Below are 16391 nucleotides of genomic sequence, written 5' to 3' on the forward strand. Positions count from 1 at the left end.
ACGATTTCAATATTTTATATAGAACCCCCTATTTTTATATATCTTGTAGCTTATCTCGAGAGCTTTCCAAAACATTATCGTAGATCATGTAGAAACATTTATTACAAATATTTCTGAAAGAAATGACTGACATATTTTCTGCCGCAAGGCTAAATACGAAGTCTTGAAAAGAACTGTTTTAACTCTTTGCGGTCGAATATCGGCAAATAGCCGCCCAAGCCTTTTTACCGTTGCGGACGCGTGTCGGCATATAGCCGCCCAATTGAGTTTACAGCTGCGGAGACGTATTATGAAGCGACTTGCGAACGTCTATCTTTCTGAACGATAACATACGCATAGGTATAGTAGACTAAAGAGTAAAGTTTCCTTTGAAAGAAATTTGAGACCGACGCTCGCTCGTCGGGCGGCTCTGACTGCAAAGGGTTAAGAACTGTATGCACCTTTTTGAGCAACTACGATCCCTTAATCTTTTAATTCAATAGATCAAGTTCTGCTTATGTCCATGGCCTTATATCGGATCCGATCTCACATCTTAATGTCAGAGATACACAAAATGCGTGTATGCCCGTACCCAGGGACCTGGTTACGATAAAAATAAAACTAGTTCTTGTCAGAGCTGCTTCTCGAAACTAGAAGCTTTTCGAAGCTTCTCGAGATTTTTTTATTACGCAAAAAGATATCTTGTTATTTTTGAGTTTTTCTTCTTTATTTTTTCTCCTTCTTTAGTTTTTAATCTTGCATAATTATTCAGATTTGTTCTACAATGAATTGCAATTTATAATTAGGCGTTTCCAATATGGCAGAAAATATTAATGTTCCTGCAAATGAAACAATAACTATTCCTTTTAGTAGACCATCTATGACACATAAATGCATTATGTAAAGCTAAGTCGCTGCTTGTTGTACCTTCCCTGGCTAAACTTCGGGTTTTTGTTAAGCGTGGATTGATAATTGATAAAAAATGACAGGCAAAGGGACTCACGTAAATCCAACTTTACGTGGCTTACTGTTCACGTGTGGAGAATCAACAAGAACAAATAATATGATTTCAATCTCGGATCTCCTTAAGTAACGTTTCTACAAATCTATCTGTAAGAAGCCTCATAACTCGCAAAGTACTTAATGAAAAATGACTTACAAGGGACATTCGGCAACGCGGAAATTCAAAAAAATCTGAAACTCTGCATAATTGTAGAGCAGATATACCTAATAACAAAACAATTTTTCGTTGGTGCCCAAAAACGGTTTTAAGGGTGGAAACAACCCCTTGAACAAAGTTGATTTTTGTCTTTCTAAGCGAATATTATCGAAACTATTAAAGATATGAAAAAATGTTTTAGACAAAAGTTTTATGGTTTTAAAAGTACTTTATTATGCTATATTTAGATTTTTTAAAAATGTAAAATTGTGTATAAAATACCCCCCCTCCTTCTCTTTTTTCAAATTGTTAAAATCAATTGTCCAACCAAAATAAAGCTTATTTTATGACAAATTCAACCATATATAATAACATTATGTTTGGAAAAGGCAATATTGAAAAAAAAATTAAACATGCTCTTATATGTATGCTACGCGTACCAAACTTAAGGATTTGCTACTTGACGATGGTATTTCTTTCTTCCTCAAATCTTCCTCATAATTGCAAACTGTAAAAGATAAGGAAGGAAGAAAATAGAAAATCTAAAAAAGCAATAAAGTTGATGTTAAGAAGTAAGTTGGAGAAGAACAGCATGATAAGGAGGACGCAGAGAGAGTGTATATAACCCTAATATAGATAATCTTTTAAATTCAATTGTAAAGAACAAATAAGGAAATGAATGATATGAAGAAAAAAGGAGAACACACACGGATTTAATAATGAAAAATATAATTTATAAATTTATTCAGTGTACATTTGTGTGTATGTGTTTTGCTTCATTCAGTATATAGGTTTTATTAATTAAGTAGTCGATATAGATATTCGAGTGAAAGATATCTTATATTTTGGTATGGATTATAATATATACAAATTTTACAGGAATTGAGGACAGTAAAATATTATTTATTCTATATAATTATTACAATAATGATATTGCTCAAAGAAATGTTCAAAACAAAAATATTGCTTGCACCATGCACAACGTATAAAAGCCAACGTATAAAAATTTTACCACAAATGCTACATTTTGGTATGCGTTTTTCTTCTTTAAAATAACAATAATCGATTGGATTATGAAATTTTTCAGGCCGTGTTGATAAATAACCATTTTTATACCAGCTATATCTAAATAAATTTCGAAATCTTGGAGAAGACAGTTGATTGTGTGTTAAAGATTGCAATTTTATTATGTTATTACGTAAATGTGAATTTATGTCATAATTATTTATAATAACACTATCAGAAAAGCTTCGAACAAAATTTTTCCAGATTCTGAAACCAAAAACATCTAATGGCTGTATAAAAGCAGTTGTTTTTTTTGGTATTGTTAGAATATTTACATGTTTGTCTTTTGGTACAAGTTCTTCCAATTGGTTCGGGCAATGTCCATGAATCAAGCAGTAGTATACTTTTCTCTCCAGTGTTTGGTAGATACACTTCTTGGAACCAATTTTTGAAATGTTCAGTTGTCAATTTCCCTGATTTTGAAGCCGCAATGTAAATATTCACTGGTCTAAAAAGAGTTTGTTCTACTTGTGGTCCAAAAACACCAGTAGATTCTTTTAATACTATATACAAAGGCGAAAGGAGATGTCCATCTGCAGATATAATAGGCATAATGGTGTAGCTATGAGTCATAGCAGATAAAGATTGGATAGTAGCTCCAACTGTCTTCACTCCTACATTAGCTAATGTTCTTCCTGCATGTATTTCTAAATTAAAGCCACTTTCGTCCGCATTATAAGTTGATTCAGCACCGATTACATTAATATGTGGCTTTACTGTATTTACAAATTCCTCAGCGTTTTGACGTATAGTTAGATCAGTTAAATGAGAAGACCGCGTTTTAAATGCAGTTATTTTACGTGATGTAATACGATGTGCCTTTTTAAAATTCCATATCCACCAATTTCCTGCTTTAAATGAAGAAAATCCACTTGTTCCTTTGCTTCTAGTGCCCATTTTGGCAGATTTATATCATGAATAATAAGTCCTCTATTAACAGCTTCTTGGAATTTTATAAGAACATATTCAGCAATAACTACAAGTTTGTCTGTATTTGAACCCCCACGCATTACATGTTCTTGCCATCTGTGCAATTGTTGAATAGATTTTACCTAGAAGAAAACAAATCTCAATATTAAACAGTTCGAATTCAAAAATAAAAGAAGTTATATACGAATTAAATGTTCACGAAACATCAAATTGTAAAACTTAAAATAAAAAACAACGCGACTCTAACTATATAATTTACAGCTTTGGTCATAAGTATAAAGCATCTCTAACTCATTGTATTTTCCTAGAAATCAATGCATATACTCATAGTAAATATATAATCTCTTTACAATAAATATTATATTAATATTTTATAATATAATGTGTATATTATATTTATGTATATTATATTTATATTATAATTTATATTATATTAATATTATATTATATTACAATAAATATTGTAAAATAAATATTATTTTCCACATATTCTTATATTATATTTTTTTATTATATTATTTTTCCATATACTCGTATACTATATTATGTTCTCCATATATTCATATAGTATGTTTTTGTTACACAATTTAAATAAATTTTTTGGGATGCTTTATACTTATAGTCAAAGCTGTATGTACAATGACCGACAATGATGCGTTCCGCGAGAGGGGAAATAGAGTTCTCTCTGTCGCGGAACGAATCACTGCCGGTCACTGTACACTGTAAAAGCCTCAAGTATTTTACTATATATTATTCTTCTTATTTTTTAATTAAACTTTACTTTTCTAAAACGATGTTGTACAGAAGTAAGAGATAAATGTCCTTTCTTTCCACTCTTCCAAAATTCGATTGCCTTTTTCTTATAATTTAAGTTTACATTTCCACCTTCATCATCCACAGTGCAAACTTCATTTCCATAATTATCTTCTTCAGCATCAATATCGTACACATCTACAAATTGTACGTCATGCGGTTCTGATGGATCGTCAAAATCAAGTCCCCACTCATGTTCGATCGTAATATCGTGATGTATAGCACTCTTTATTAAATCAGTAATTGTATCATGGAGTTCCACCTCTTGATGATTAACAGGAGTTATTGCAATATTTGTGAAATGAAATGTCGCAATTAACAAATTAATAACATTAGCTGGATTTATTACTGACATTATGATACAAATCTTAAGGATATTTTAATTAAACATTTCTCACAGCAATAATAATATACGTACTGCTTCAATAACTGCTTCAATAACACTGAAATGTATTCCAAAATGGACAGCTTTTATATGCAAATGAATGAAGAAAACATATGTCAATATAATTAACCTTGATTGCACTGTACTTGATAAAGAGTGCTATTTTGGTCGCACAGTCATAAAACTTGTGACAAGTGTTTTGCATGTTGCCATGATGTACACACACGTGCGCACGTACAAAAACACACATACACACACACACATATTTATTTACATTTACGCGTGTCGTTTAAATTAATGAAAAAGGTAGCCGCAACGTTGGCAAAATAAACGTCTATTACGTGAAATTTTATAATTTATAACATTTTTAAATATTAGTGACTGTATCCTTATCATGCTATTTTTCTCCTACTTACTTCTTAACATCAACTTTATTGCTTTTTTAGATTTTCTATTTTCTTCCTTCCTTATCTTTTACAGTTTGCAATTATGAGGAAGATTTGAGGAAGAAAGAAATGCCATCGTCAAGTAACGAATCCTTAAGTTTGGTACGCGTAGCATACATATAAGAACATGTTTAATTTTTTTTTCAATATTGCCTTTTCCAAACATAATGTTATTATATATGGTTGAATTTGTCATAAAATAAGCTTTATTTTAGTTGGACAATTGATTTTAACAATTTGAAAAAAGAGAAGGAGGGGGGGTATTTTATACATAATTTTACATTTTTAAAAAATCTAAATATAGCATAATAAAGTACTTTTAAAACCATAAAACTTTTGTCTAAAACATTTTTTCATATCTTTAATAGTTTCGATAATATTCGCTTAGAAAGACAAAAATCAACTTTGTTCAAGGGGTTGTTTCCACCCTTAAAACCGTTTTTGGGCACCAACGAAAAATTGTTTTGTTATTAGGTATATCTGCTCTACAATTATGCAGAGTTTCAGATTCTTTTGAATTTCCGCGTTGCTGAATGTCCCTTGTTAGTTATAAGTGCTTTTGGAAAGCTCTCGAGATAAGCTACAAGATATGTAAAAATAGGGGGTTCTATATAAAATATTGAAATCGACATTCACGTGACACTTTCAGCCAATCAACGTTCTCGACTTTTGCGAGCGTGTTTTGCTTGAACTGAAATGTCATTTGGCATTGTGTTGTGTATTCAGACGAACATACAGACAACATACAGACATACAGACAAACATACAGACAAAATTCATATAGAAAATGTCGATCAACGATATTTTATTAATAGAGTGTGTGCGAGCGCATCCCGAAATATATAATAAAGGACATGCAGGATTCAAGAATATCGGAATAAAAGAGTCTGCATGGAAAATTGTGGCCGAAACAGCCAATGGTAGGTTATTCATCCTTTTTGATTGATTTATATGAACTTAAAGTTCATATAGATTTTTTTTCATGATTTTAGCACCAGTAAAAGATTGTATAGCCAGGTGGCAAACCCTTCGCGAGAGGTTCACAAAAGAGAAGCGTATTCTTGAGCAGGAGAGGAGGTCTGGAGCAGCAGCCTCAACCCGTCCAGAATGGCCAACATATAGTGCTATGTCATTTCTGACACCTCATATTAGGAAAAGGAAGTAAGTTTAATACATTCGTCAACAAAATAATTGCATAGGTAAATTCAAATAAAAATTTAATGCATAGGTAACCTTGTTATGTCGCAATGCCGCGAAAAAAATCGTATAAACCTACTTATAAGATATATCAAATTGAGCAATTTTTTGGAGACACAGCACATTTTTACTTTTAAAAAGACTGCGGAAAGTAGGGAGAATAAATTCAAAATCTGTACTTGGCGTCTGTATGTTGTCTGTATGTTTGTCTTATAATCTGCATGTTGTCTGTATGTTTGTCTGAATACACAACACAATGTCAAATGACATTTTTCAGTTCAAGTAAAACATGCTCGCAAAAGTCGAGAACGTTAATTGGCTTTTTTTATTCTTTTTTTAAGTAATTTTGTTTAGATTTATCTAGACGATAATTTTATTGACGATTGTATATGGCGGTTTGTTCTAACTGTCATGATTTGATTAATTATTTCCGGTTGTAGATCTGTGGACAATTTCCCACCAATGTCGTCGGTACTTATATCTTCAGCAAGGTTATCATGCAGAGATGAAGAGATGTCGCTTCTACCGTCATTGGCCGAATCCTCAGATAATGTCGAAATATTAGAGGAGCAGACTGTAGATGATCTTAGTGCTCCAGTTAATGTTCCATTTGCTACTTACTCTGCCCTCCCATCATCTTCATCTGGATCATCAACAGCTGCAAGCATGCTGTACTTAGGACCTACAGGTCGATGTAAGAAGGCAAAGATGGACGAAACTACTGAGATGTTCAAAGAGACTCTTGCTAATCTCAATAAATTTATAGTTGCTCCTCCTATACCATCACTACCTTCAATCGACATTAATGATCCAGATGTCTCAATTGGTAAGAATGTTGAATCTTGCCTCAAGAATTTAAAAAATATCGCACTAAAATTGAAGTACAGGAAGAAATTTAGATCCATCATTCAAAATTGCGAGGAGGAGGCTGAAGATTTAAAAATAACAAATTAATTATATGTTAATATTAGATAAATTATTTAAACTTGTTGTTTCGTTTACCATACATTTTACTTAAAAATAAAAACGTTCTATTCATGTTTTATATCTCGATTTATTTAATTTAAAAACTATCATGACAATAAATGTACATCCTGAGAGGGGATAATTCCTTGCCGTATCCTTACAATAATATTTTGATGGCACATAGCCCTAGGTCCGTTCACGAATTCCTTCAGTACATTTCTCTGTTGTATGACACTAAGAGCAGCATTTCTTGCACCCATCCGTGGACCATTAATGATAGCTTCATTTTCTTCAGCAACAATGTCATGCTCCCTCTACTAGTTCGCCAGTTGGCAATTCATGATCCACAAAAGAAGGGGGGCAATACTGCAAGTTGAGTTTTGTGTCACCTGTCTTGCAGATGAAATTGTGGAGGCAAACGGCATATTCAATGATGCTTTCCACATTGTCTTCTTTGGCAATAATAGGGCGACGAAAAATTCTCCAACGAGCAGCTAAAATACCAAAGGCATTTTCAATTAATCTCCTTGCTCTGCTTAACCGCAAGTTAAACACAGACTCGCTATGGGATATCAGGTGTAGTAAAAAGAAATCCATTATTTTTGCATGAAATTGAAGGCTTTAATTACCATAGTTAGAATGATCCGATTTAGGTCCAATATGCGCCGTTTTGTTCGATAACTTGTTGCCATTTTGAAGGTAATTTCATTATGCCTCTCTCATAGAAGCCCTCGTCCCTATTGGCAAAAAATTGAGACAGTCGATTTTTACAAGCCTCTCTTGAAGCGAATTTTTCACCAGCAAAATTGTTCGCCATGGACAGGAACAGATGGTAATCACTTGGTGCCAGGTCCGGACTATAAGGTGGATGCATAAGAACCTCCCAACCAAGCTCCCGGAGCTTCTGGCGAGTCACTATCAATGTGTGTGGCCTGGCGTTGTCCTGATGGAACACAATTCCTCTCCTATTGGCCAAAGCTGACCGCTTCTGGGCGATTGCTTCCTTCAGACGGTCCAATTGTTGACAGTACAGTTCCGAGTTAAGAGTTTTGCCGTAGGGGAGCAGCTCATAGTAGATAATTCCCTGCCAATCCCACCAAACATACAGCAAAACCTTCCTGGCCGTCAATCCTGGCTTGGCCACCGTTTCCGCCGGCTCACCGCGATTCGACCACGACCGTTTTCGCTTGACGTTGTCGTAAGTGATCCACTTTTCATCACCAGTGACCAACCGCTTCAGAAATGGGTCGATTTTGTTGCGATTCAGCAGCGATTCGCAGATGGAAATTCGGTCCATGAGGTTTTTTTTCGTTAACTCGTGTGGCACCCATACATCGAGCTTCTTTTTGTATCCAGCCTTATTCAAATGGTTCCAAACGGTTTTTTGTGCAATCTTTAGCTCTTGGGCAATCGAAACAGTGCTTACATGATGGTCGGACTCGACAATGCCCATGATTTTATCGATATTTTCGACAATTGGCCTTCCAGTGCGTGGTGCATCTTTGACATCGAAATTACCGGAATGGAATCGACGAAACCAAAATTGCGCGTGATTGGCTGTTACAGTATCAGGATCATAAACACTATTCACATTTTCAGCCGCCTGGCTTGCGTTTTCGCCTTTATCGAAGTAAAACTGTAAAATATAGCGTATTTTCTCTTTGCTAGTGTCCATCTTTGACGCTCGCTCAAACAAAACTGAGTCAACTAATTACAAAACTCTCAGGAAGGTTTTTTTAGTACGAAATCTCATCTTTCTAACGCCATCTAGTGGAACCCGATCGGACTTATACAACGCGAGATACAGATAACTAAAGCCATCTATTGGAAAAATAATGGATTTCTTTTTACTACACCTAATATATTGCGCTCGCCATAGGGTTTCATAAGAAAAGGTTTTAGAAGGAAAGCTGCGTCTCCTACAAGGAAGTAGGGCATATCAATATTAGTTCCTGGCAAGTAACTTGAATTTGGCAAGTTAAGGGATCCGTCACTCAATCGCCGACCCATTTCAGACGATTGAAAAATTTCGCCATCACTTTGTGAGCCTTCTGCTCCTACATCCAGCATAATGAAATTGTAATGTGCATCACAAACTACCAGTAGAATCATGCTAAACGTCTTCTTGTAATTAAAATAAATACTTTGAGAAGCTTGTGGGGCTTGTATTTGAACGTGCTTCCCATCGATAGCTCCCACGCAATGAGGAAACTGCCATTCTTTCCAAAATTCAGCAGATAACTCAAGCCACTTTGCATTATTTAAAGCAGGTTTCACAAACATATTTTTTAATACACAAACAAGTGTTCGAATGGTTGCGGCCAAGATTTTAGAGACAGTGCTCTGGCCACATCTGTAAGAAAAACTCAGAGAATTCTGACTGTCTCCTGCTGCTAAGAACCTGCAAAACAAATTTATAAATTAAATCGACTCTGAGAAATTGATAAATTAAAATAAAGTAAACATTGGTAATTTTACCTCAATGTCATAGCAAGCCTCTGAGCGGGTGAAAGAGCAGTATACATTTCTCGTTTCCTTAAAAGTGGACCAACCAAGCTCAACAAGTATTCAAATCTAAAAAAATAAACATATAATTTGTAAAAATAAATTCTATGTCAGAAAACTATTAATCTTTTGCACTTCTTTATTAGTAGACCAAGCAAGACCAAGAGGTATAACAATGTAAAAAAGCAGACATATTAATTTGTAAAATGATTATATTTTTTGCCAAATATTCACTAATTCTTACCTTTCGACATTCATCCTTGTGTAAATAAAAAAAAGTGTGGATTACAAAAACGGAGTTCTTCTATTAGGTTATGCCCGTCACCAAACTTAATTCTTCTTCGAAAAATATCTCTCACACCAATGGTTCGTATTTGTTTCCTCTTCTGCAGTTGAAGATACAAATACCCGGCCAAAATTAAATTTACAAATTGATACTGCCTCACAGCAGAATTCATTATTACGGCACGTTACGCTGATCGTAATATCAAATATAATCTCAAATGTCAAATTCACGTCACGTCACTTCACGTCCTGTTACGTAAAGTTCATCGTAATCCTGCCCTCACGCCGACCCACCTCTTTAGCGCGAGCGTTGTGAACGTTATTTTAATGGTCTGAAGTTGCACATTATAGTTCTCGTGAGATACTCGCGAGCGCCAAATGGAATGAATTGTGAGCGATCTGATCGTTGCGAGCGTCATGTGGAACGCACCCCCAGTGATCAGATGCAATATATTGCGACGCTACAGCGCATGCGTGAGATGACGTAGGAGCTCTATGCCACAGCGGATCGCTATCCGATCAGCTGTCTTCCAGGCTTCAGCGTAGTTTTCCCGCGTTTCTTGCACGATTGCCTTATCTTAAGTTATATTATTCAGTGGATACTAAATATCAGTTACATTAACATTATAATTCCAGCGGATACTAAGTAACAGTTACGTTACATTAACATTATAATTTTTCACTCAACTATGTAACTGTTACATAATATTTGTATTAGACTCATATTAGATTATAGATTGAGAATTACTATCGGACCAATTAAAATAACCACGATTTAGATTATCTAATTTACTCGATTGCAATTCTCAATACGTATTAAGTGAACAACTTTGCTTCCGCCGTTTTCCTATAGATGGCTTTAGCGGTAAGTAGTGGTCGAAATAAATAGATCATATACGTCATGCAATAAATTTGGGCATCTGTCAACATAACCCCATAGAAACATTAGTCGATTTGTGTCTGCATCATAAAGTTATTCTCGATTGAAAATGTCAGTTTATGAGACAAATTCTCGTCATTTGCGGGAGGTTTTAATTTTCTGCTTCAATATGAAGAAATCTGCGGCTGAAGCTCATCGAATGCTCTCAAATACTTATGGTGAGGCTGCTATTAGTGAAAGAACGTGTCGCGAGTGATTTCAACGCTTCAAGAATGGTGATTTTCATGTCGAAGACCGGCATAACAGTGGAAGAGAGAAGGTTTTCGAAGATGCAGAATTGGAGGCATTACTTAATGAAGACTCGTGTCAAAGTCAAGAAGAATTGGCACGATCATTGGGAGTGACCCAACAAGCAATTTCAAAATGCCTCAAAGACATGGGAATGATTCAGAAGCAAGGAAATTGGGTGCCGTACGAGTTGAAACCGAGAGATGTTGAACGGCGTTTGTTTGCTTGTGAACAGCTTGAAAGGCAAAGACGAAAGGGATTTCTGCATCGCATTGTGACTGGGGACGAAAAATGGGTTCATTAAGATAACTCCAAGCACAGAAAATCATGAGCATATCCCGGCCATGCTTCCACGTCGACGGCCAAACCGAATATTCACGGCTCCAAGGTCATGCTCTGTATTTGGTGGGACCAGCTCGGTGTAGTGTATTATGAGCTGTTACACATCACATTACACAATCACAGGCGATCGTTATCAAACGCAATTAATGCGTTTCAACCGAGAATTGAAAGGCAAACGGCCGCAATACAACGACAGACACGATAAAGTGATTTTGCAACATGACAATGCTCGATCCCATGTTGCGAAAGTTGTCAAGACATACTTGGAAACGTTGAAATGGGAAGTCCTACCCCACCCGCCGTATTTTCCAGACGTTGCTCCCTCTGACTATTACTTGTTTCGATCAATGGTACACGGCCTGGTTGATCAGCACTTCCGGTCTTATGAAGAAGTAAGAAATTGGATCGATTCGTGGATCGCTTCAAAAAATGACCAGTTTTTTAAACGCGAGATTCGTACGCTGCCCGAAAAATGGGAGAAAGTAGTGGCCAGTGATGGACAATACTTTGAATCATAAATGTATAACCAGTTTTTTACAATGAAACCTCGAATTTTGCAAAAAAAAACGGCGGAAGCAAAGTTGTACACCTAATAGTATAATACGGGCGCTATAATACCTTAAAAAAGATATGATACTGAGGCTTTTACTCAAGCAGCGAGTTTCTACGTCATCTCACGCATGCGCTGTAGCATCGCAATATATTGCATCTGACACCATTGGTACTGCCTGCTATCTTAATTTTAATAAATTTTGTTATTTGTTCAAATTATTTCTTTATATATTGGGGACTTGAATAAGTTCTCGCCTTTTTTCGTGAAAATGAATGCTTTATTTAAAAAAGTTAGTAAAGAACATGTCATTGAAAGTATTGTCCATCGCTAGCCATTACTTTCTTCTATCTTTCTGGCAGCATACGAATACCATGTCGAAAGAACGACTCATTTTTTGAGGTTATCCACGAATCGATCCATTTTTTGGCATCTTCATAGGAATAGAAGTGCTGCTCAGCTAGGCCATGAGTCTTCGATCGAAACGAAAAGGTAGTCGGAAGGAGCAATGTCCGGTGAATACGGTGGGTGGGGTAGGACTTCCTATTTGAGCGTTTCCAAGTAGGTTTTGACCGGTTTTGCAACATGTGGCCGAGCGTTGTCATGCTGCAAAATTACTTTGTTGTGTCTTTCCTCGCATTGCAGCAATTTTTCCTTCAATGCTCGGCTCAAAGGCATCAATTGTAATCGATAGCGATCTCCCGTGATGGTTCCGTTGGGTTTAAGGAGCTTATAATATACTACACCTAGCTGATCCTACTAAATACAAAGGATGAGCTTGGAACCATGGATATTCGGCTTTGCCGTCGATGTTGATGCATGGCCAGACTTACCTTACGATTTTCTACGCTTCGGATTATCGTAATGTATCCATTTTTCATCGCCAGTCACGATACGATGCAAAAAATCTTTCCTTTTCTGTCGTTGGAGTAGCTGTTCATACGTGAAAAAACGCCGTTCAACGTCTTTCGGCTTCAATTCGTACGGCACTCAATTTCCTTGCTTTTGAATCATTCCTAATACTTTTAAACGTTTAGCAACTGTTGTGTGATCAACTCCTAATGATTCTGCAAGTCCATTTTGCGTCTGACATGGGTCTTCATCGAGTAATGCTTCCAATTCTTCGTCTTCAAACTTTTTCGGTGCGCCAGAGCGTTCTTTATCTTCTACATCAAAATCATTATTTTTAAAGCGTTTAAACCAATTCCTGCATGTTGTTTCCGACAGAGCATGGTTGCCGTAAGTCTCCACAAGAATTCTACGTGCTTCAGCTGCAGATTTTTTTTGAAAAAGGTAATGCAGTAAAATTCCCTGCAAAACTCTTTTTTGGCACGAAATTCAACATGTTTAACGCTATAAAAAAATATGTTGTTTACGCTTCAACGGAATAATATATACTGTCACTTCGAACCTAATAGTGGAGCTTCACGATGAAGTTGGCTATAGTATTGCCTGATGCAAAAAGGCTAAGATAACACCATCTGTCGGGAAACAGCGAGAACTTATTCAAGTCCCCAATAATTGATTTTAAAATCACCTTTCTAGCCCACCTCTCTCAACTGTCGATCACGGTCCCATCCCAGGTAAAATGATTCAGTTCCTTGACCTAAATAAAGGACCTCCGATATACGTCCGCGCCGTATAAAAGAGTCATTCCGATCCTTGATCGGCACCGTAGACTTGCGAGTACGTTAGAGCTTGCAAATGTAAGCATCCAGTTACGTTCCTCCTCCAGGACGTAACAATGCACTATTGGCGCATTATTCATGACAATGGTTCTCTACATAACTTCTGGTGCATGAGATTCGAAGGAAAACACGCACTAGGGTTACAAGCAGCTCGAAATTCCGCGAGTCGAATAAATTTGACTCAAACCATTGCAATCGATCACCAGTTGCGTTTAGCATACAGACTATCGAATAATGAAATCTTAAATAACATAATAAACCAAGGACCTTGGGCTATCGGTGTAATTTGTCAAGTTGATGAAAAGTTCATCCCTGTTAAATGGATCGATTATAACGAGCGATTATATAAAGGGAGATGTATTGTACTGGTATACACGACGATTTGCCACATTTTGGATTAGTGAATGCTATATTTGTGAAGCAGGAAACTGTATTGCTTTTGTGTAAAAATATACGCATTCTCGGTTTTGACGAACATTGTCATTCATATGTTGTTGAACCAAATGAAATTGATGTTCAGAATCAATATGTTTAGGTAAATAATTTGCCAGATACAACACCATTATATATACGCTAAATGAATAAAAAGCACTATATTACTACTCCTTTTTTTCTTTTTTTTATAACGGTGGGGAAATCCTCATGAATACCCCCGCCCCTTGGGGGGGTTATGCCAGACTCTTATCGGCTAAAACCCCACCGGGGTGTCTACCTTTTGGACCGTAGTGGGGGAAGTCAGGGGAACTACTCCCGTATTCCCTCCCTCAGAGCCCCTCGCCTAAGTACCGCACCCCCTCTCACAAAGGAAATCGGGAGCGCGGTCCCCGGCCGGGTTGGCTTTTTGGTAACACTTACTGGAGGGAGGGGACACCCACCCTCCTTTCGCGCCCCTCTTGCTCATCAAGGGGGGCGGGGGAGTGGAGCCCGGCCCCAATCAAGCTTCCACTCCCCCTTCATCTATCTCTACCGACGCCTGGGGGGAAGCGGATGGGCTTTACACACTCGTCACCCCTTCCCCCACGCGTCCGAAGGCGGGTCCGAGGAGAAAACCTCCGGCGAACCGATGTCAGCTCCTTCTCGGCCGGCGCCACCTCGAGCCCGCTACCCGTCCCTGGGGAACGCCGCCTTCACTGCCGCTCCCTGCGGCGGTTACGTGGGCGGCGCTCCCACTCGGCGGCTTCCTTCCGCGATATAACATCGCAGCAGAAGGAGGCCGCCGCCCCCATGCCTCCTCGCTCCCGCACATGGCGCGAACCATGCGCGGGAGCGAGAGGTCCTCCACGTAGCACTCCACCGCCCAGGCCAGGACACGGCGCTGCTAGCTCCATGCTGGGCATGTCGCCAGCGTATGATGCGCCGTGTCCATAGGCTCCGGGCAACGTTGACAGCCGGTGGTGAGCCACTTCCCAATCCGGCACAGGAAACACCCGTGTCCCGTCAGCACCTGCGCCAGAGGGAAAGTGATTCCCCGTCCCCTCCTGTCGGCCACTTCGGACAGACAGGGGCGGACGGCCTAGGCCGTTCGGAGCCCGGGTCCCCGGGGGTCGGCCAATATAGCCGACCACCGTTCCAGTACCCGGGCTCTGGCCTGAGACTTTAAGGCCGTCAGGTCCCTGGCCGTTGGACCTTCCCCTCCCTCGTGGAGCTCCTTCACTCTCCAGTAGAGGACATGCCTCTCGTGAGCTAGGAGCTCCACGAGGGGAGAAAGCCGACCAGGGTGGTCGCCGCCATGTGCGACACGGTGCCGTACCCCCGGATCGCCCTCACCACCGCATAGCCTGACGCAACAGGCATTTGCTACGGCGGCTGGACAGTAGCTGGGGCGCCCATATGGGCACCCCGTAGAGGGCGATAGAGAGCACGACACCAACGTACAGAAGGCGAGCCCTCCATCCTGGGCCCCCCTGGGTCTTCATCAGGTTGGCCAGAGCCAGACTTGTTTTGCGGACCCGGGGGGCCAGATATCTGAAGTGCAGCTCGAAGTCCCAGCGGCCGTCCAACGTCAGGCCCAGATACTTGATTGTGAGCCCGACGTGAACGGGAACTCCATCCATCAGGACCCAAGACTTCAGCGGTGCCCTACGGCTGCCGTCATGGAAAAAGACGGCTTCTGTCTTCTGGGGTGCCACCTTCAGTCCCAGGCTACTGATGGGGCCCACCACCGATACGAGTACCGCCTCCGCGAGAAGGCGGGCCTCCCCCCAGTTCTCCACCCCGGCCATTACTAAGGTGTCATCTGCGTAGCAGATGACATGGTAGCCAGGGGGGAGGTGAGAGCGAAGTACCCTGTCGAACGCGATGTCCCATAGCAGGGGGCCGAGAACCGACCCCTGCGGGACACCGTGTTTCATTGTGCGCCGGCCCTGGACCCCGCCTCTCCCTGAGTAGATGAGATCCCTGTCCTCGAAGTAGGCCGCGAGGATGCGCCAGAGATAGACAGGTATCGCGTCCAGCGTGGAACGGGCCTGAATCCATATTGCCGATCGTGGAGATTCGGCCTCTTCGAGGACAAATGCTGGATGAGGCGGTCGGCAACGATACGTTCCAACATCTTGCCCGCCTCGTCCTGCAGGCAAATCGACCTGTAGGTCGACGCACTCCCGGGTGCCTTGCCCTCCTTCAGGAGGAGAACCAATTTGGCACTCCTCCACTCTGGGAGGAATACCCTCTCCTTGAGGCACCTGTTCATGACGACCCGCGTAGCCGCGGACAGGTTCCCCTCGCCGAAGGCGAGAGCCCAGACTCGGCCAGGAATACCGTCGGGACCAGGGGCTTTGCCTTTGGCCCCGAGCTTTTTCCTGGCCCTGGCGAACTCCTCTGGACTGACCTCCAGGCCCTCGTCCCAGTCCCCGTTCCGCATCTCGGGAACGGGGATCTGGGGGGGGGCCTCCCTCTGCCTTCAGAAAGAGGGCA

At 39.8% G+C, this 16391-nt stretch overlaps 3 protein-coding genes across 3 annotated transcripts; 1 reads left to right on the forward strand and 2 right to left on the reverse strand.

Moving 5' to 3' along the window:
- The first annotated feature begins 5413 nt into the window (after positions 1 to 5413).
- On the forward strand, positions 5414 to 6928 carry LOC112588504 (uncharacterized). Its single transcript, XM_025298674.1, has 3 exons — positions 5414 to 5938; positions 6415 to 6668; positions 6741 to 6928. Exons 1-3 carry the CDS (start codon positions 5760 to 5762, stop codon positions 6926 to 6928), a joined length of 621 nt encoding a protein of 206 aa, XP_025154459.1. The 5' UTR covers positions 5414 to 5759.
- A 1715-nt stretch (positions 6929 to 8643) lies between these two features.
- Positions 8644 to 10067, reverse strand: LOC112588505 (protein ALP1-like). Its single transcript, XM_025298675.1, has 4 exons — positions 9690 to 10067; positions 9419 to 9514; positions 8792 to 9341; positions 8644 to 8661 (listed from the first exon to the last, which is right to left on the reverse strand). The coding sequence occupies exons 1-4, from the start codon at positions 9701 to 9703 to the stop codon at positions 8644 to 8646; spliced, it is 678 nt and encodes a 225-aa protein (XP_025154460.1). The 5' UTR covers positions 9704 to 10067.
- Positions 10068 to 15241: 5174 nt separating this feature from the next.
- On the reverse strand, positions 15242 to 15700 carry LOC105185416 (uncharacterized). Its single transcript, XM_025298676.1, has one exon. The coding sequence runs from the start codon at positions 15698 to 15700 to the stop codon at positions 15242 to 15244; it is 459 nt and encodes a 152-aa protein (XP_025154461.1).
- Positions 15701 to 16391: the final 691 nt, after the last annotated feature.

Source organism: Harpegnathos saltator, unplaced genomic scaffold (genome assembly GCF_003227715.2).
Source record: "Harpegnathos saltator strain DR-91 unplaced genomic scaffold, Hsal_v8.6 scaffold234, whole genome shotgun sequence".
Classification (NCBI taxonomy): Eukaryota; Metazoa; Arthropoda; class Insecta; order Hymenoptera; family Formicidae; genus Harpegnathos; species Harpegnathos saltator.